The following is a 21651-nucleotide window of genomic DNA, read 5'->3' as shown; positions in this document are numbered from 1 at the left end:
ATGCCTCATTCAGGTTAGTTTTGATGTCTTTGATGCCACTGCATAACAAGAAGACAGCCAGTCATCCTCCAGCAAGAGGTGTTAGGTGTTAGGAGCCATCTTATCGGGGATTTAAATGGAATTAAAATGGGCAACGGGAAGTACAATGGCTCTACGACGACCCATCACCTCAAAACTATAATTCTGCGCCTCCTTGGTCGGACGACGGGTAATTAAATGTGCTTTAATTTGTATAATTCAGTTGATTTAAGCGTGTAGAACTTTCGGGCTGGAGAATCCAAATGAATATTCACAATTTCGCGGAGCTTAGAAAGTTAGCCTGGGAAATGCCAATTGGGGGTCTTGATCTCAGACCCTGTCCCAAGCCCGGAGACCAACTCTCCCTCGAGGGGCCAAAAAGATTTATCGCAATCCATCTACAATCTACCGGCAGTACGCGTTAATGGGGTTTACGAGCTCCAATTTTCTTATATGCAAATTTCACCAGCGTGCATCGGCTTTTATATCTTTCGAGTGGAGGAAATGCGGGAGGAGCACCGGGCTGAGATAGAATTCCTGTGAAATCGTCGTCGCTTGTCTCGTAATTACTGGCAATTTTCCGTGAATTTATTAAAATTAAAGGCGCATTGAAGACAAAAGCCCGGCTTAAGTGCCCGGAGGGCCAACATCCACCCCATTTCACGCCCAACACCATAGCCGAACGCAACCCATTCCATTTGATTCCATATGACTACAAACAAACAGACCATAAATAGTATAAATTTCCACATGACACGCTATGATTATGCGCTTTCCATGCAAACAAGTGTCTGCCAAGGGGGCGCTCTGTGGCACGGAGGTCGATGGGAGGGCATCTGCATCTGCTTCCAACATCATTTGCGTATGTGTCGAGCCACTACGTTGCTAATAAATACAGTGGACACTGCCTACATAGTACTGCCTACGGCAGTTTCTACAAAAGAAACAGAGTAATAGTAAAAGTAGTACCACCTCAAAAATTAGAAAAAATATTTTTTGGGGCCAGGTGGAGAACTCCAGGATTTTGCAGGGGTACCCCCACAAAAATTTGAAAAAAATTGAAAAAATATTTCGTGCCAGGATTTTGATTCAGAATAGTGGGGAATCGATCCACAAATCGTTTTAGGTATTCCGCTCGAGAATCGGATGAGAATTGGCAGAGATATGAACAAATCGTTCAAGGTGTTCCGTATCTTTCTGTAGTTCGGTAGTAACCTTACCTCTTACCTCGGAAAGATCCGCCTTAGCCTATTTTTACTGTGCTTTTCACTTGCCAACTCACACGAACAGTAAACAATTTTTAATTGCTCAAAGCTCGAGCGACAATGACAGCAAAAGACGAGGGCGTCGGTGCTTTCCGCCCTCCTCCCCAAAATCGCAGTGAGTTCATTTTGTTTTGTCGGCTTCCCATTGATAGTGAGAATCCCCCATAGCCCATAAGCTGTGTGCTGAAGTGACCCAGGTTCGCCCCCGAGAACCTCCCGGGCTCGGACCCTCGTGGAAGTTTCATGCCAGTTGGCTCATCTGCATGCGGATATCTTGGTCATGGGATCGAATCGGTCCAGTTGTCGTACTGCGGGTGTCTGGTTCTTATTAGCTCTGCACGCGCTGAATTCCGTGAATTAATTTCAGTTTTGCATGTTGTTATTTATTAAAATTTCAGTTTCTGTTACTTGCGATCCTCAGTGAGTGCCCTTTCATATGCGCCGCTGAGCTAATTTTACAAACGAAGGCAAAGCCCCAACTGATTGATATCTTTTTTTTCGTATTTTTTGTAACTGAAAAATGTTTTTTAGTTCCGATCTCATCCCCAATTGAAAGTCTAAAATTTTATTTTATATTTATTTTTTTTCTTCGTTTTATTATATTTTTTTAGTTTTGTTTTCAAAGTTTTACATTTAAAAGTTTCATTTGCCACACATTACATTATTTATTTATAAATTCAATTGATTTTTACACATAAATAAGATAAGTTTAGATTTATAATTATTCCTTCTTGCTTTGTGTTAGTTTACTTAGCATTTAGTTACTTTTTATACGCTTCTTGTTTTTATTAAAAATAAAATCATTCAAATTGATTATCACAGTATTCATGCGAAAATAAATATACTTAAGAGTAGTCTGCTTGTCTGATGGTTTTTCTTCTATTGTGTAAAGTTTAAAACAATTATACGATTATTTGTTATATTAGGATTTGCTAGGAATTCAATTTGTTGACTTTGAAAATTGTGCAACGACATCTTAAACACTAATAATGCGCCATATACTGACAGAGAAATGGAATTTATTTGAAAATAATTATTGGCAAGCAATTCCATTTCCCTGTGATCTCAAAAATGTTGGTTATCAAGTAAGAGCTTTATTAACCTTACTTGATGAGCAATATTTTTGGTTTTTATTTCATTTAAAAATACCATACAATAAATACGATAGTAACCATAAGCAAACCCCATTTCTGATTCAGCAACGTCTGCAGTTTTCAGGATTGTATGCCTTAGTTTTGAATTATTCTAGTATTTGATGTGTTTGCGACTTTGAACCTGAAAGGACATAAGCAAAAGAAGGGATTTGAGGTTAATAAGAGGCATACAAAAGGCATCAAAAATGTTCAATAAGAAAGCAATATTAGCAATATTAAATGTTTAATAAGCCCTTAAAAATAACATAATTTTTACACACCTGCTAATAGTGTTGCTAAGCTTCCTTTGATTTTTAACCACTGCCTGTATCTCGCACATTGCACTGTGTTTGTCCCTACTGAGAGACCCACCATCAAACACCCAATAGCCACTTAGTGCATCATGTAGGGCGACTCATCATCGTCGGCACCCGTCGGGCTGTCCAGGGAGGGATTGATGCGCTTCTCCTTCTGCCGACGGTTGCAGAACCAGACGCGGACCACCTCCTTCTCCATTCCCAGGCGATCGGCCAGCTGGCTGATTTCCTCCGAGGTGGGCTTCTGATTGGCCATGAACGCCTTCTCAAGGGCGCCCCGGATGGTGGTCTCGATGGAAGTGCGCTTCTTGCGCCGACGGCCAATGATCTCCGGAGTGCTGACCGTCGCCTGGAGGGCAGCAGGATCAAAGACTCCTCCGGTAGCCTGAATCGTGCGATCGGCATCGTCCAGCCACTTTTGCAGCAGAGGCTTCAGCTTGCACATGTTCTTAAAGCTCAGATTCAGAGCCTCAAAGCGGGAAATGGTGGTCTGCGAGAAGTCATTCCCGTACAACTTGCCCATGGCTAGACCTACATCTCCTTGGGTGAAGCCCAGCTTGATGCGGCGCTGCTTGAAGGTCTTGGCGAACTGCTCCAGCTCCTCCAAGTCGGTGGTCTCCTCGGGGGAGGGTTCTCCGGCCGCCCGGGCAGCCGCTGCACTGGCCACCGTCTTGGGTTGCGGGGTGGTGGTGCCAGCGCAGCCGCTCTGCATCTGGGTGCCGCTGGTGGGTGTGCTGGGAGTCAGCATTCCGCTTAGTTTCAAGCTGGCCGCCGAGTTGGGGGGTGTGATCTGCAGCGGCAGGTGGTGGTGATGCGAGTGGTGGTGCAGCTGCTGGGGAGAGCTAGCGGGGCTGCGCACCGGAATCGGACTACGCACCACCGAGTGCGGTGTGGAGCTTCGCGGTTGCTGGAGTGGCGTTGCTTTAGAGTGGTTCAATGGCAGTGGTTCCAGCTGCTCGTGCTCTTGCTGGCGCTGCTGCTGCTTCTGCAGGGCCTGCAACTGCTGGGTGGCCTGGCTCAATGCCTGGATTTGGCTCTGCATTAGGAACTGTGCTGCCGCCACCTGGGTGGTCAAGGCCGGGTCATCGGGCGACAAGCCCAGGGAGCCGCTCCTGAGCAGCTCCATGTAGCTGTTGAACTGCTGCTGAAGGGCCACTTGCCTCTGTTGCAGTAGCTGCTGGAACTGGGCAAAGTCCTGCGGGGACAGGGATCCAGCCAAGAGGGGATTGTTCAGGCCCAGGCCTGCAGCCGCCAGCTGAGCCTGTGGCGAGGACATGCCGGGAATGGCCAACAACGGAGAAATCCCACTGGCCACCGTGGTGGCCACTGCCGCAGCTGCTGCAGCCGCCGCTGCCATGGATGTAGGTGTGGTGGCTCCACCGACTACACCACCACCTGATGGCGGCAAAACCGGGGAGATCATGGAAGCCACTGGCGAGGGAAGAGCCACCGGAACCGGGGAAGCAATTGCCGATTTCACGGAGTTCGCTGGACTTTGGGTGCTGTGGCGGCTGTTGTCGCTGGTCAGGTTCAGGGCTCCACCATTGGCATCCTCGTAGTCGTCCTGCTCCTGCTTGTACTGCTGGTGGTCGTGGTTGAGGTGGTTCAGGTGGTGGTGCGGATTGTGGTGGTGGTGAGCCGGATGGGGCTGCATGGCCAGCAGCTGACGCTTGGCCTGTTGGTGGGTCAAGGACAATGCAGGACTCAGGGGAGATCGGCAGCGGTCGCTGGAGGTGCCCACACTGGAATTGTTGTCATCGCAGTCGGATGCTGTAATTCGGAAAAAAAGAAAATATTTTTGGTTAAGAAAACAAAGAGTCTAACAAAGCTTTTGTAGAAATTTGTGATTTAAAATCTCCAACTCAATAATCAATAATAATTTTATAAAAATACAGAAACCAAATGGTCACATCCCACGCCCCCTTCGAACTATGCAAAAATGAGTCATCCCTCTTACCCAAAACCCAGCCTCACGACGACGTTTTTGTATAATTTTCCTTCAATTTCATAGTCCGTTGAGTTTTGGGTTTCGAGTGAAAGCCTTTCACGTGACCACCCAGTGTACAGTGGGTTGATTATGCGAAAATGTGTACAGCCTCCCTGTCAGTCCGCCTCACCCGACCCCTTTCAGGCTAGACCATAGTTTACATAGTTCCTATTCGTACCTTGACATCAAATGGAATTCTCGTGTTTTCTTTTCATTTTGGCTGACGCTCTTAGCCGCTTTTAAGTGGCATTTTAGCATTTCAAATCATTTGGCCAACCGATTTGTATAAATTTTCTATTTGTATGCATTTTATTTACACAACAGGACTAAGATCCGTAGAGGGGGTCTCCTTTGGGCCGGGCCCAATTGATTTGCAATAATATTTAAATACAAGAGAGTTCATTTTGAGAGCTAGAAACCCGAATATCCTCCCTCAACCTGGGTCCTGGCTAAATGGCAATCAAAAAGGCCTAAAACCCTTTGAAGTGGCCCATGGTCTGGGGGTTCGAACTCATTCCTTTCCCATTCCCATGCCCAGCATCCCAACCAATTTCCACATCCTGTCCACTGCAGCCAATTTTTGCATATGTTTGTTCTGGCTACTTTATGACTTGTGCTCCTCGCCTCCTGATGCCCGGTGGTTGGGATGCTACGTGAATTTGATGACTTATTCGCTAAAGTGGGCGACCGACCATCTACCATCAACCATCCACCATCTACAGGCTAACCGATGGACCGACCACATGGTCATCCTTTTTACATATGCGACCGAACCCGAGCCAGGAATGATTTCTCCCTCCGTCTCCTTGGACGGGCTACGTGCGTCCATTTGGTATTCAGATGATGTGCAAATTCGATTTGTATGTGTTGTGTGAATGGCATTTGGCAGAGGTGGAGTCTGAAGAAGGAATAAAGGGGAGTTTTTATCCAAAAGACACCTGAGATAGAGTTGTGGTTCTAATATGGATAACTTTTAAGGATATTACTTTGAAGAACCTCTACTCTCAGTTATTGAAATTTCTTGTAGAGACAGCCAAGCCTACAGATTTTAACCCCTTTTGCCTACGCCCCTGGTCCATTTAGCAAAACCAATAAAAAAAAAAGCCAAATGGTCAGTTTGACTGCACATCGAGGCTACCCCAAAAGCGCTCCCACATACGACTGGGCCAGGCCAGGCCAGTCCAGCATAACGGAATAATTTTTGCATAAAATATATGTAAATATATATGTTCATGTTCGTGAAAGAAATCACAGCAACTGTGTCCAGTCCCACACACAAACACAGAGGCATACCCAGGATGCCTCCCTCACACATATTTGAATTCAAATCAACCGAAATGCTGTCAATAATGTGGCACAAAAAAAATATATATGATGAAAAAAAGGGAGTTGGAAAAGGTTGAGGCTGTTTTTTGTCCAAGACCCAGACCGAGACTAACGAAGTCCATGAAATTTGAAAAGTGTGAATTGCAAATTTAACGCAGCTTCCCATCGAAACGAGTTATGAATAATAATCGAAGGTTTTACGAATCTATCAAAAATTTATAATGCACCCAAAAAAACTACAAATAACTCTCAAATGACAGAGGGGAACTCTCAGCTCATTTGAGGGGGAATGTCTGAGGTTGACATGCCCAATTGTCACCTCAAAAACTACTTAAGAAGCTGTTAAGTCGCATCACCCATTTAATAAGACATCAAATTCAACTTAAGAACCTCCTGCTTCCCCTTTTTCATCTAAATCACAGCCGAGCCGACAACAACAGAGGCCATTGTTGTGAGGGCAACCCCTCCTGGAACCTAAACACCAACCCTAACCCTCTCCAGAATCCAGATCCTAGCGCGTGACTGTCGCAGGCAAGGGTTGATATTCCATTTCGGGTTTATTGTCATTTATTCGAACCGAAAACATGGTAGTGATTTAGTGAAACTGAGACGCATGTCCCCTGCCCTTGCCCCTGCCCCTGCCCCTGCCCCAAGAAGCAGATGTTCCCCCAAAAATCTATATGTTCCTGAAGAGGACAAGTAAGGTCCTCGTAAATCGTTTTCGGACAACAGCTGATGCTTTAAATGAGAGAAGAACAGAGTCACTTACCATTCGATTGCAGTGGCGACGGCGAACGCGACAGACGGCTGATATCTGGAAAAAGAGGAAAACTAAAATTTTAGACCGAATAAATGGAAAGACTTAGGACCACTTAAAGCTAGAATATACAAAGTACACCCACGACGTCGCGAGCATAAAACGGAGAATTTCAAACGAAAGTTTACGATACAAACACCCAAAATCGATAACATCCATATACATTTTAAGCCAAAAAAACTGACCAAATGGCCAGAGTCAGAGTCAGAGTCAGAGTCCAGCGACGTCCAGACATCGACACCGTTGCCTATAAAAGGATATTTTTATGTCCATCGCCCAGGGACCGAGTGGCGAGTTCAAGGAGCACCTGGTCTGTGTGTAGGATTTGAATTTTGGAGTTGGGCTTGGGAGTGCAGACAACATTTGCTGCTGACTGCATTTTTATGGCTCCAGAAATTGAATTTTGTTTTCCTAGCTGGGCTTGGCACTATCCTTGCTGGCTAATTTGAAAAGGGATCTAGGACATCATAGGAAAGACTATGGTTTAAGTTTGGATTTTGGATCAAAACTAAGATCCTATCCTCTACCTAACCCCTAGACCCTTTCCAAAGGACTCCCTTCTTCCTGCCACAATCTCTTCGCACTTCTGCCACACTTCTGTCGCCTTTCCGTGCCACGCCTATGGGCGCTAATTAAGCAACAACTGCCGCCCGTTCAAGTGGTGTGGCATATGTGCAGATCCTGAATCCTGAAGGCCGGGTGGCGTTCCAGTTTGTTTTTAGGTAAATGAAAAATTTTACAAAAACCCCTCCCGGCCACGGCGTTAAAAGTGCCACATAAATTATGTAACGACTGTGGAAAGGAGAGGAGGAGGAGAGTTTCGGGACACCCTCGCGCGTGTCCTGCACGAGTAAAGTGAGCAGTTTCAGCAGGGTGGGGGTGGCGGCAGATCGTTTTCCAGAATTTTAGAATTTTTGGCAGAGAAATTGGCAAAAACCACAGGCACGGCAACCCCCAACAGTCGGCAGGGAAATAGAGGAAATAAAATAAAATTTTAGAGAATCGACGCAGCGGGGGTGGCGGTTTATGATGGTCGGCAGTTTTCATTTGGAAGCGGATTCTGAGGCCAGAGTCAGATGTTGGGGGCGCACACAATTAGTCAATGACCTCGCCAGTGGCCCGGGCTGGGGGTGGCTGGCTAATACAACCACACACACACACACACACACACACAGTCTCTGCGAGGCATTCAGACCAACTCCTATACGCCATCAAAGACGGTCATCACGTGCGCAGACTGAGACTGGCTATCGATTGAGTCGTCGGTTGCTGGCGGCGGCGGCGGCGACGACGGCAGCGGAAGCTGTATTTCTTGAACTCTTGACCCCTCGATTTTGGCATGGGAGCTCCGCTTGGCCTCCCCCCGAAAAGTAGCAAAAAAAAAAATCACATAAATAAATAAAATAAAATGAAGGAGAACTGTGGAGAGCTAAGAGTGCGTTTTGGCCATTGTCTTCCTCTGTACATTCGTAGCAAAACAAAACCAGCAAAAACGACAAGAAACAGAGAGAGAAAGCTTAGAGTGCGGCGAAATGAAAGCTTGATTAGCGGGATTCAAGGAAGAGAGTAGCCCGATAATTAGGGAGAGACTCTCCATAGGCTCAGGCGATGAGAGAGTAGGACGAAAATAACTCACTTGAGGTGCTCTTAATCATATGATTAACGGGACTATCTGATTGCAACAATGGAACTGTCACGGTCGCCACTTTTTAACACTCTTATGCAAACAGTATTAAGCCTTTCAGGCTAAATGGAGGTGCAATTCGGTATTAATTACATATGCAACTATCATTTGCAAACAAAGTAAAGCCCTTGTTGAGTAAATTCTACGTTTTAACTGATTTGCCCCCCTAAGACGGCCCTTAAACCAGAAAGACAAACAAACTGCATTACCAAACACTTTTTGCTGCATTTTCTATCAATTTCCGCTTTTGTTGCTTATTGTAAATCCTAATCGATATTTTGAACACTTCCTTTGGATTCCGAGAATTACCCATAAAAGAATCGACGGGCCAACGGACACACGCCCTCTTTCTTGATCGGCTTTTATGGCGGCGATAGTGGTGATAAGGTGGCAGAATGTTTGGACAAAAAAAAAACCTGCCATGAGCTCATGGACAATGACTAAAAATAATGTTATTATTCAAGTTGAACATTGTCGTCAATTGGCCGGGTCTCTAATCTCTCCCAAATATATTAATTTAAAACTGATTGGCCGACCGCATTATTTATTAAAATCGGTCCCCACAAAAAATATGACGAAACTTGTTTATTCTTCGGCGGGAGTTGGAGAGCTCTTCTTGGACTTCTTGGAATCATTGGGAATCGTGCAGGTGCGCGAAACGTTCCTCCGGCGATAAGCAGGAGCGATAAGCAAATCGTATTGTACAAGGCAAACTCTTGAATATCATGAGACATATTTTAGCTATCGCTAGTTGCGGTGATTAGACGAATCACTTGCGTCACGTGATCTCGGGAAAGAGGTACAGGTGAAGTGCGGTAGCACGGAGTAGTCTTCTTTAGAAAAATCCCATTTTTAATCAAAGCCCGCTTAATTCTCTTATCTTATTACTCATTTTCCATTCGTCAGAGTTTTACATAATCAATCATCATGAGCTCTATTCTACAGAGGGTCTCAATTCCACTTTTGGAGCCACTTGTACCAACAGGTACTATACACCTCAAGTATGGCTCATCGGAATTACTACGCACATTGGGAATATACTACGATTTTTACAATATTTGTCATAGAAATGCGCTTTTTATTGCCCCGTATTTGTTGCGCTTCAAAAAACGATAATTGATAAGGCAACAAATTAAAAGTATTGTTTACAATGGCCGAGAGCGGTTCCACTGAGTGCCCATCGCCACCAGGCCCAGGTCCCAGTCCCTACTATTTACATGGTCATATTGGTCGGTCGGTCGGTGGATCGGTCGGTGGGTTGTGCAAGAAATGCGTCTTTAATAAATATTTTTATGGTCTACCCGGCATTGGTAATACATATAATATTTGTTGCTAGTTTTTAGCCTGGTACTTCTCGCCTGGCACCGACTGGGTCTTGAGACTCGACTTTAAGTGGGTCGCTGGGAGTTAATATTTATGACAGAGACACCTGTGCCGGGGTATTTTCCTAAGCAGATTGCACTTTTCTTTGTTCAATGTATTGAGTGTTTAGTTTATTTTTGATTTTGTGCTTATAGAGCACCTGACTTTTAGTCATGGTAATTTCTGGTGAGGTTTCTTTCTTAGTAACTTGATATTATAAGGTAGGAGATGATAAAAATTTAGCTTTTCTTATGGGTTTAGATGTAAAGTCTTCAAAAGAGGGCTATAAGATTGGTACATCTACAAGATACATTTGTTATAATGATTAATTAAGAATGTTTAAACTATAATTTAATAATACAACAAACTTAAGCTCAATTTCTTCACTTTTATAGCTCTGGACTTACATCGATTCTGCATTATGTGGACGGCTGCCTCGCGGGCACTGGTCGGTGTGGCTTTCAGCAAGTCGCGCTTCAAGGAATTGTTATTATCCTCGGGACTAGCGGTGTGCCAACGTAGCTCCGACATAACCATTTTCACAACTCAGTATTGCAATGTTTTGAATGACTGTTTATAATGTGTTCAATGTTCAATGTTTAATGTGCACTATACGAATACGAATTCACAAGCACTCTTCTGGCACTCTACTGTTTTTGGTTTAAACTATTATGGATATTTGGTTTGTGTTTGGTTTGTTTGAGGGTTCTTGGGAAGGTCTTGGTGTGTCGAAGCGCCGCTCGTGTGGACGCGTCCGTGTCTCGTGTGAAACTGACAACAGAGAAGCGTTCGCAGCGGTCAGGACACCTCTCAGCAGCGGATAATCGTGATATCTTCAGGCCTGAATGTTTGGGTTTTCTGTTCTGTTTTCCTCTTTTGGGAAACCTTTTCTGTTTTCCGTTTTCCGACAATGATGACGGTTCTGATGATGATGGGAGGGATGCTTCTTCTCTTTTCCACCTCTGCCCTGGACAGCTCTGCCTCTACCTTTCTCAGTCGCTCCTGCTCTATACTGAGGTTTCTCACTCGGAGACTCTCCCCTTGCCGGCACTCGAACAAGAGTTTTGAGTTAAAAATTATCGTGTGTACGTTGCACCCCTAAAAAAGCGCTAAGGGTTGATTTCGCCTTTTTTTTAGAGAACACAAACACACACACAATGGCATATAAAAAACCGCCTGGGGAAACGTTGCGTATACGTGATAAAAAACGCGTTACTGTCTTGCGATTGTGCGATGCGCTCCACACGTTTAACTGGTTCCACTTCTGCGCGTCGAGTGGTGCACTTGAGCCGGAATTCGCGTCGCAAGCTAAGGCAGAGGCCGCACGAGAGAGCCTGCCAAAGCTTATGGCCACTCTCGCTCTCCCTCTCTTTCTCTGGCTGGTTCTTTGCCCCCAACCGCACCAACGTGAAACGTTCAGACGTTTGATAGCTCGTTAGAAATGCGTTCCACACACTCATGCAGTCCAATTGGAGTGGAGAGGAGAAAATGAGCGACTCTCCCACACCCTCTGGGCTGCTTATGCTCACTCGCTCTCTCAATTGAGCGGCAAATTTGCATGAGTGTGAGTGAATTGTAAACTACACACACATTTTATGCGCTTTAAAATTGTTGACTGTGTGGATGGCGGGGGGCCAGCCGTCGGGGGATGGTTGGGGGTTCTCGATTGTGGTTCGTTCGTTTCGTTCGTGGGCTCCATTGTTGCACGTGTGTGTTTGTGTGTGCGAGATGCGTGCGCTTGTTTGGGGTGTGGCTTAAAATTTAAATTTCGCCTCCAAATGGGAATGGTTTTTTTTACGGGTGCCACTTTTATGTGCGCCCCATTCGATGTGTGTGTGTATGCATATTATTTTATGATTGGCGAGTCAAAAATGTTCCGGCATGATTTCGAGTGTGTGTGTGTGTGTGTGAGCTATGTAAAAATATTTTAAAGCTGCGTCGACGTCGACTGAGCAGCATGAACCACCTCTCCACCTATTCCCCTCGATAGGGGGACCCCTACATCCCACACTCCACATTCCACCCACCCACTCACCATTGCCGCTCTGACAGCATTGTCGTCTGATTTCGCTCTTTGTTCTGCCCTTGGCTCCCGTTTCCTCTCGGCTTTCGCATTTTATTTGCCATTCATGTATGCACACATGTGCGCCCCCATCCCACATACACCCACCCGCCCGACGCCTCCTCTTGGAGTCTCCTTTTTTAGAGCTTGCCACCCACCTGGAGAGTTTTCTCGGTCTTGCTGCTTCAAAATGAAAGATTTTCCAACGTCATGATTTTTATGATTTGTTTTTAGGTTATTGCTTTGTATTTACTTTGCCCAGAGAATAATGGACATTTATGGCGACAAATATCTCATTAGCGATCTGACCAAATAATCAACTTATATATCTTTAAAAATATATACTAATTTATATCTTTTTAAATAAATCAAATATGACAAAGACCTCTTATGTTAGTTATTCTATTTTCTCTGAATTCTACTTTTTATGAATATAAAAACGAAAACATTTTTATATTCTCAAGAACTTCAAAGACAAACGAATTATAATGAAAAAGTCAAATTTTAAAGGTGACCAACAAAATCTCGCCCATAAATAAAAAACTAGCCCAACTACCTGGCCAATGCACAATATTTTTTATATGTACATCTTATTGTTATGGAAAAAAATCATAAAAAATTGTTACAAAGTCATAAAAAGTCAAAAATTACAAACAGGTAAGACAGTGGAAAGAAGACCGACCCATGGCCTGAGTCCTGACAAGCGTTTAACGCTTCCATCAATGATAGCCACCTAGGGTCCGGTTTAGTTTCTTTGAGCTCTGAAGGCATTTCGAAGGATTTCGCGCTCTTTGGCAGCCTCTGTTTTTTACGACGCGTTTCGGTGCTGTAAACTGGCTCAATTTCCACGTAAATCATAAAAAATCATTCGATACGATTTGTATCTCAGGATGCCGAAGTTGGTTAAAGAATCCGTCAGGGATTCGGTTTCTTGGCCAGCATCCTGTGAGCCTACATGTTAATTAGCTCATAAGGTATTGGACTGCTGACTACCGGTCATCCGCTCTCTCACGTTCGCAAGGAGTTGTTAAAAGAAGGCCTCAAATGGATCAGCAGGTTCCACAGGGTATTTTAGACATTGCGATTTTATGAAAAACATTTTACAAGGATATTTTAGAATTTTTAAATTGGTTTAAAACATTTAATATATCATTAGCTCATGTATATTTTAACAAAAATCCATATCAAATCCTTTCTAACCCCTTTAAAATTGAATTTGGGGCTAGTTTTCAAGTAAATCTATATATAGGGTATCTTCTTTTCGATTCTTCCCATTTCCCTTGGGTGTTGACTTGCTGACCATTTGACTTTTTTATTTACGTGAAGTCGAACTTGGTGTACTGTGCGTGTCCATAAAAAATATCAAAACTATTTGTCGGCTTGACCTCCGCCTCCTTCCGACTCATACTGCGAGGCGTCCTTGTCGAAAATCGTAAAAGAAAAGTCTTGTCGAGAATTACTCAAGTCAATGTAGGCAAAGATCATAAAAAAGGGCAAAAAGTCTGGAAGAGTTGAGCCTGGCAAACAACATTTTTATTGGGGCAGCCGGAAAATATTAAAAAAAAAAGGAAAGGGCACTTTTTTTTAGCCATTTTTGAGGGTACTTGGTAAATTGTTTGAGAAAATAATGAAAAGTGAAATGTCTAATGAAGTCGTAAAATGTTTTGAACCTACAAACATGTTGGCATGTGTGGGCATTTCGGTGAGATCTTTCCTTTTTGGGGTATGTTCTTGTGGGTTTTCTTATTTTTGGTTTTTTAGTGCATTGATTAATGGCAAAAGGAAACGAATTGGGGCTTGAAAAAGAAAGTATTTCCCTGGACTAGAGATTTTATTAGATTAGTTTTTGGGCCAAGAACACACATGAATTTGTTATCTTGTCTAAGGCGTCGAGGAAAAGTACAATTTAATTAGAAAAAAAATCTTCGTTTATAAGAATCACGTTTTTAGAATCATTCTCAATTATTTTCCATAAAGTCATCCTCCCTTAAAATCCCCTAGCACCCTTTCAGGATTTGAAACTCTCCCTCACAGCAACGTTAATTAAATTTGTCCCTCATTCTAATCAGCAGATGAAATTCTATAAAACTCCTGGAAAAAATCGCATTTTGCTGAAATTATAAAAACTTTTAAAAGAAAAATCTGCAATGGAACCATGAGGGTAGCTCTAAGAACCAAGGCGGGAGAAAAGCTGCTGCAGCCTGTCTTTGACTTGGAATTATTCATGATCTTTGGAATCGTTTTTCCTCTATAATTTTTTTGTAAAAAATCTCCAATGTCAACTTAGATTCTGAGACTGCCTTTGTTTTGGGTAACATGATGAAGCGCCGAATCATCGATTTCGAGGATGACATTCAATGAAATTCTTTGATTTTTATTTATGTCCTTACCCAAATTCTCGGGTGGGTTTTTCTCTTCTTTTTTTGGGATAAAAAAGAACAGAAATCAATTGCGTTGTCTGCCTACCTCGATAAGGAAATATTCCTTAAAAAATAACACAAAGGAATTCGGGAAGAAAACACACACAAAAAAATGTAGGAAAAAAATTCATGCTACGGTACTTTGCTGGCATTTGACACCCCAAATAAGCACAAACAGGACACTCAGGTAGGACCGAGGTCCTGAGATATGCATATACGAGGCGTTACCTACCCCCAACTGTAGTTTTTTTCCGCTTTTTTATGCAATTTTTAGCATGAAAATTAGGTTTTCTTTCCGTTTGTTTAGGGGTTGTTAGGGAACTTTCTCTGCGATTTAGTTTTCTCGGCTGTTTTATAGCGCGTTTCCTTAATTGCGTTCTTTCTTTTCTTTAACATTTTGCTTTTACCTAGATTTTCGATTGCTGGTAACGGTTTTTTGATTTTTTCGCATTTTTTCTCAAAAAACGTCCTGTATATGGATGTACTCTCGGCCCCTAAATTATTTCCAGTACTCCTTGTACGGAAGATTCCCACGAGTTTAAAGGTAAAAAAATAGGAACCTTTTTTGCATTTTAGGGACAGTTGTTTGTTTAGGGTAATCGGATGAGCAAAAAATTAAGGGGAATTATGGGAAATATTTTATTTTACTAATCATTAATACAAAATTTTTGTTTATTTTTAACTTTAGCTATCTTAAAGAAATCTTTTCCACTTTAATTTCCATAGTATCCAATTTTCTTACTCACCACTTGGATCCTGTAATTTCAAGCACTGCTCTAAATCTCTCACATCCTTGCTGGTATTGTTCAAGGGCCCATAGAGAGCAACTCCTGCTCCGGTCAGTCCCAGGTCATCCGGTTCCCCCTCTTGCTCCGCACCTTGCTGCTCATCCTGCTCCTGTTCCTGCTCCTTTTTCAACTGCAGAGGCGATGAAGCATTGTTGCTGGCAATCTGAGCTCTTCCTTTATCCTTTGGCTGCTCAACATATTCATCACACGATTGCAGCTCCAATTCAAGCGTTAGCTTCTTGTCTGCTATCGCATCGTCCGGTTCCGAGATGTCTGGGGACTGGCAGGGCGAGGGCAGGCGAAAGGATGGGCTGGATGAGCCTGAGGACCCGAAGGAGCTGCTGTGATTTGCGCTGACATCGCGCATATTTGTGTCAACAGCAGTCAAAGTTTCATCTTTGTCCTCAGCTGGGCACCTTAAGTTTCCCTCGTTCAAGGCAGCATCTAGGACATCTCGTTGACTCGGTTCGAATTTTAAGTTTCCAACTGAAAAAAAGGAGATGCTGGCTTATATTTGTGTTATCGATTTAGTTATGCGAGAAACTAGAAAGACAGGCTTAACTATATACCATATTTCCACGGCCATAGACTCCATTTTGTAGGCCTACATATTTAAATCGAAGCCCAGGAACCAATCACAATCCAAATTTCTATCTCCGAAAGGGTTGACTTCTGCCATTTACATAAGCCACTTTTTATGGCACGGAATCTCAGCAACCCTTTTTTATGACCCGCCGCAACCCCCATCGCCATTTGAATAAGCTTCTCAATCCGGTTCCCTGGTGGGCGATAAAAAGGGGTTGATTTACATAAAAAACCCCAGCAGACTGGCCGGCATTCGCGCCTTCATTTTAATATTTGCCCCTAGGGGTTGATGGCCCACTACGCACACTCCCAAAAAATATGCTGATAACGTCATATTTTTTTGAGAAAGCATATAATCTGGAGTGGGGGACTCTTAAAAAAGCAACCAACCGGGCACATTTCATTGGTTGAAGTGGCTGGGCACGGCATGTGGGCCAAAACGGGGGAAAATGAAAAATATTTTCATGCCGAGGCGTTGAAATGTCTCCGAGTAACTGATCCTTGAAATAACGGCAGGATATCGCCATCATGTGCTCATGAACAGGAACTGTTGTTGGGTAATTTCTGTGCCAAGGAATGTTGCTAAAAAATGAGTCACATGGTTGGGTTTCAAGTGCGAAAATTCCTAAGGGTCCAAGCAAAATCACAGGGGCAATACCAATTTTAAAGGTTTAAAAATTGAAGAATATGTTAAAATTTTGTCAAGGACATATTTTTAGCTAATCACTAGACTAATCACCATAAATTGTAAACCGCTTTTTAAACAAAATGTATCCCTTTTATCCTCTAGCCATTAGAACTACCTATTTTTCCTAGAATTCCTTCATTCAGCTGAATATTGCAAGGTATTTAAGATCTGCGATCTATCAGGATTTCAATTTCTCGCTTGGCCAAACAAATCCCAGCCTGTTGCGCAACAAGACTTCTAAGGAAAAGCCGCAAGGAGTGGGATAAGGACATCTGTGACTGAAACTAAAAACGAATTGCCGGATTCAATGTAGAAGAACAATCGATGCTGAAATTATTAGATTTTTTACCGTTTGACAGCGCATTTCAATTGCACAATTACAAGGAAGCAGCCGCACCGAGAAACGGATCCACCTACAGTCATAAATTTATGTCAGTCGGGGTTTAATTAAGTACAATCAAAGTAAATCCCAGAAACCTGCCCGACGAGATCGATGTCCTTCCATCTATCTCTTTCTCTTTCCGTAGACCAGGTGTAAGCCGGAATCAAAGGAGGTGTTTCTGGGGTCCGTAAGACACACACAGGAGCTGCATCACCGACACATCGTGGGAACTGCACATTGCGCAAAGGACAATGGATATCCTGAGCTAACCAAGTGCAATTTGGCTTTGTCCCATCTAACTGCACTGCACCCGCTGCGGCGCATTCGGCACAAATAGTGTAACTGTAACACTGGCCAGCTAGCAGGCAGATCTGAAGGCCTAGAACTCGAGACAATAGCGAATCTGGTGAATCGGGGTATGATGATCATCGCCAACCCATTGTGATCACTTGGCTACGCACCAGAAAGAAGCGAAACAAAACGGCACCACAATATAAAAAGTGATTATTGTTGCGACTTTTGCTCTTTTGTGCGCAGAATGTGAATTTATTGCTTTTTCTTAGGCGACTTTTCATACTGTTTCTAAGAGATTTCCTGCCATGCTTATCTCCGATATTTGAAAATTATCGGAGAAAATTTCATTAAAAATCTAAAAAAAATTTTGTTTCTAGATTTTGATGCAGAATTGTGGAGAATCTATCTTCAAATCGATTAAGGTATTCCGCTTAAGAATCGGGTAGAAATTGGCCAAGATATAGCCATAGCTGGGACCAATATTGTCCTGCCATGTATTTTTCCGATATTTGCAGGGGTCCCACCAGAAAATTTCACTAAAAATCTCAAAAATATTTTGTTTCTAGATTTTGATGCAGAATTGTGGAGAATCTATCTTCAAATCGATTAAGGTATTCCGCTTAAGAATCGGGTAGAAATTGGCCAAGATATAGCCATAGCTGGGGATCATATTGTCCTGCCATGTACTTTTCCGATATTTGCAGGGGTCCCCCAGAAAATTTCTTTAAAAATCTAAAAAAAATTTTTTTTCTAGATTTTGATGCAGAATTGTGGAGAATCTATCTTCAAATCGATTAAGGTATTCCGCTTAAGAATCGGATGGAAATCGGCCAAGATATAGCCATCGCTGGGGACCATATTGTCCTGCCATGTATTTCTCCGATATTTGAAGGGGACCCCCCTGAAAATTTCATTAAAAATCTAAAAAATATTTCGTTTCTAGATTTTGATGCTTAATTGTGGAGAATCTATCTACAAATCGATTAAGGTATTCCGTTTAAGAATCGGGTGGAAATCGGCCAAGATATAGTCGTCGCTGGGGACCATATTGTCCTGCCATGCATTTCTCCGATATTTGAAGGGGACCCCCCTGAAAATTTCATTAAAAATCTAAAAAATATTTCGTTTCTAGATTTTGATGCTTAATTGTGGAGAATATATCTACAAATCGATTAAGGCATTTCGCTTAAGAATCGGATGGAAATCGGCCAAGATATAGCCATCGCTGGGGACCATATTGTCCTGCCATGCATTTCTCCGATATTTGAAGGGGACCCCTAGAAAATTTCACTAAAAATCTAAAAAATATTTTGTTTCTAGATTTTGATGCAGATTTGTGGGGAATTTATCTACAAATCGATTAAGGTATTCCGCTTAAGAATCGGGTAGCAATTGGCAAAGATATAGCCATAGCTGGGGATCATATTGTCCTGCCATGTACTTTTCCGATATTTGCAAGGGTCCCCCAGAAAATTTCTTTAAAAATCTAAAAAAAATTTTTTTTCTAGATTTTGATGCAGAATTGTGGAGAATCTATCTTCAAATCGATTAAGGTATTCCGCTTAAGAATCGGGTAGAAATTGGCCAAGATATAGCCATAGCTGGGAACCATATTGTCCTGCCATGTATTTTTCCGATATTTGCAGGGGTCCCACCAGAAAATTTCACTAAAAATCTCAAAAATATTTTGTTTCTAGATTTTGATGCAGAATTGTGGAGAATCTATCTACAAATCGATTAAGGTATTCCGCTTAAGAATCGGGTGGAAATCGGCCAAGATATAGCCATCGCTGGGAACCATATTGTCCCGCCATGCATTTCTCCGATATTTGAAGGGGACCCCCCTGAAAATTTCATTAAAAATCTAAAAAATATTTCGTTTCTAGATTTTGATGCTTAATTGTGGAGAATCTATCTACAAATCGATTAAGGCATTTCGCTTAAGAATCGGGTGGAAATCGGCCAAGATATAGTCATCGCTGGGGACCATATTGTCTTGCCATGCATTTCTCCGATATTTGAAGGGGACCCCTAGAAAATTTCACTAAAAATCTAAAAAATATTTTGTTTCTAGATTTTGATGCAGATTTGTGGGGAATTTATCTACAAATCGATTAAGGTATTCCGCTTAAGAATCGGGTGGAAATCGGCCAAGATATAGCCATCGCTGGGAACCATATTGTCCCGCCATGCATTTCTCCGATATTTGAAGGGGACCCCCAGAAAATTTCACTAAAAATCTCAAAAATATTTTGTTTCTAGATTTTGATGCAGATTTGTGGGGAATTTATCTACAAATCGATTAAGGTATTCCGCTTAAGAATCGGGTGGAAATCGGCCAAGATATAGCCATCGCTGGGAACCATATTGTCCCGCCATGCATTTCTCCGATATTTGAAGGGGACCCCCAGAAAATTTTATTAAAAATGTAAAAAATATTTTGTCTCTAGATTTTGATGCAGAATGATGGAGAATCCATCTACAAATCGATTAAGGTATTCCGCTTAAGAATCGAATGGAAGATGACCAGTTATGCCATTGTTGCCGTCCCTTATTCCGAAGCTCAAAAAAGTAGGCAACAAAATTATATCTCAAGAACGATGGAGTCGAAGAGAAGAGTTCCGGGTATCTTATAGGCCAGAAAGAGGAATATAGCTTCTTTCATTCATTCTTTCTTAAGAATCTTTTAGTTGTCAAAGTAATGATGCAGAGCCCATGTTCCTTTTATCCCCATACCGCTTAGTACATAACTTTGCTCTTTTGATGTACACCTTTTATTTAAATAACGGTGTGGCTCTTGAAAGTTAATATTTATGTTTACTTTTATGTGTGTGTCTGTGCTTATATATCTTTACCAGATCCCCCGATATCTCGGCCGGCTTAATGAGCTTTCGGCACGCAAACCGGTGATCTCTTTGCATACACTGAGCACACTTAGCTCTTTTAATTTGCTGTGCGTTTGCCGGCAGCCCGACGCTTCTCTTCCTGCCACCTGCTGCCGCCCCTCCTCCGCCCAGTGGCTTGACGCCCCCGCTTTTTACACGCCTTTCTACACTTCGCTGCTTGTTTGCATAAATTTCGTGCCAGGCACTCTGTCTTACTGGCTGCTCCCTCTTCCTCTGACTCTGTCCCTGTCATACTTTGCATGTGCAACCGCTCGAGACGCGGCCTTTCTTCTGCTTCTTGTGGCAGTCCCCACACCCCTTTTTAGTGTTTTTGCGTTTTGTAATTGCTGGTTTTTGGCCCAAGTCGCGCATTATAGAAGCAAACAACCAGTGGCTGCAAATAAATGCCTTTAAATTGCGTAAATTCATAGTTAATACATATATTTAGTTTAATTTTTATTTCTATTGCATTTAAATGCCTCACAACCGGGCCGCAAATGAAGTGAAAATGGGCTGCCAGCCAGTAATTATAGAGGATATTTTTTTATTCAATTACTGTCTGTTGAAATTATAGGCTAAGGTGTATGTAGTTTGCTAAATTATTCATATTTGATTGATGGATACGAATAATTGAAAATATAATGTTTTAAGAAAATTAGTTTGCTAATAATTTGAAAGTTTCTCGAGCTTATAATACAAAATTATCAAGTTCCCATATTTTTCGTGTGAAAATATCTATTTATTTATCCCGAAATTTCTATCCTTTCTCACCCTTTCCCTAAGCCCGCAAAAAAGTCTCCTCTTTTTAATGGTATTTTCTCTACTATATCCCGAATTTAAAACCCATTCCGAGTTCCCAAGAAAACACTCGATTTAATGCAGGCGGTAATAAAATCCTTTTGTATTTTCATCCAAAAAATACGTTACAAATTTTTGCAAAAATGCCAAAATGGGAAAAATAATTTCAAGAGGTTAAAATGTCACTTAGGCGCATTTTCTCACCCTAAGAATTTTATTTTTTTTTGGGCAATTACTTGCCCAAAACATTTTTGGCAGATTTTTTAGCAAATTTGAGCGCGCAGAGATTTTGGAATTTTTGATGGCAGCTGCTCGCAGGACAATAAAGGGGTGGAAACGGGCCGATTACAAAATGTGGGCATGGCTTTGAAATAAAAAATTTAAAAACTATATGTACATGATTTTTTTCAACCCTATTTTGCATGGAACTTGCGGGTAAAATGAATGATAAGCAAAAAACAAAGTTTCGATACTCCCAAAGGCCAATAAAAAACGGTCGGGAGGAGGCTGAGGCACAAACACAAAGGTCCCTGTATCGGAGCAGATATCATTGTGATCATCACGCAGTGGGAAGATGAAAAAAGAGATCGAAAGCAGCGCGTGCTGGAAAAAGGATGCGCCTTGGTCCTCGGGAGCCCTGCGCCCTGGTCCCGAGAGCGTGCTGGGCATGCGCGCCCTCTGCACCGTTCGTCCTTTAGATCCTGTTGTGTAACCCAATCCCCGAATCTCTGCAAGGGTTTAAAATTGTTTCGAGTGAGTCGCTGATTTCCAAAAACAGAATGTCGCTAAATGTGGCGGAACTTCCAATAGCATCGCATTTATCATCATTAAAGGCGAACC

The 21651-nt window shown here is 42.5% G+C and overlaps 1 protein-coding gene across 2 annotated transcripts in view; it reads right to left on the bottom strand.

Annotated features, from left to right (window-relative positions):
• Nucleotides 1–1557: 1557 nt before the first annotated feature.
• Nucleotides 1558–21651, bottom strand: part of LOC6497028 (protein nubbin) — a 40906-nt gene continuing 20812 nt past the window's right edge. The window contains exons 3-6 of one of the 2 annotated variants that reach the window (XM_014905998.3): nt 15138–15665; nt 6816–6860; nt 2698–4503; nt 1558–2558 (exon numbers count right to left, since the gene is read on the bottom strand). In XM_014905998.3, coding sequence (XP_014761484.1) covers nt 2810–4503; nt 6816–6860; nt 15138–15665 — 2267 coding nt within the window. In that variant the 3' untranslated portion in view covers nt 1558–2558; nt 2698–2809. Of the gene's footprint in view, nt 2559–2697; nt 4504–6815; nt 6861–10316; nt 11224–15137; nt 15666–21651 lie in introns of those variants that run through there. The other variant, XM_001962854.4, reaches the window with a different exon arrangement.

Source organism: Drosophila ananassae, chromosome 3R (genome assembly GCF_017639315.1).
Source record: "Drosophila ananassae strain 14024-0371.13 chromosome 3R, ASM1763931v2, whole genome shotgun sequence".
Classification (NCBI taxonomy): Eukaryota; Metazoa; Arthropoda; class Insecta; order Diptera; family Drosophilidae; genus Drosophila; species Drosophila ananassae.
Note: the sequence above shows the minus strand (reverse complement) of the source record. Positions and strands in the feature narration are given on the sequence as shown.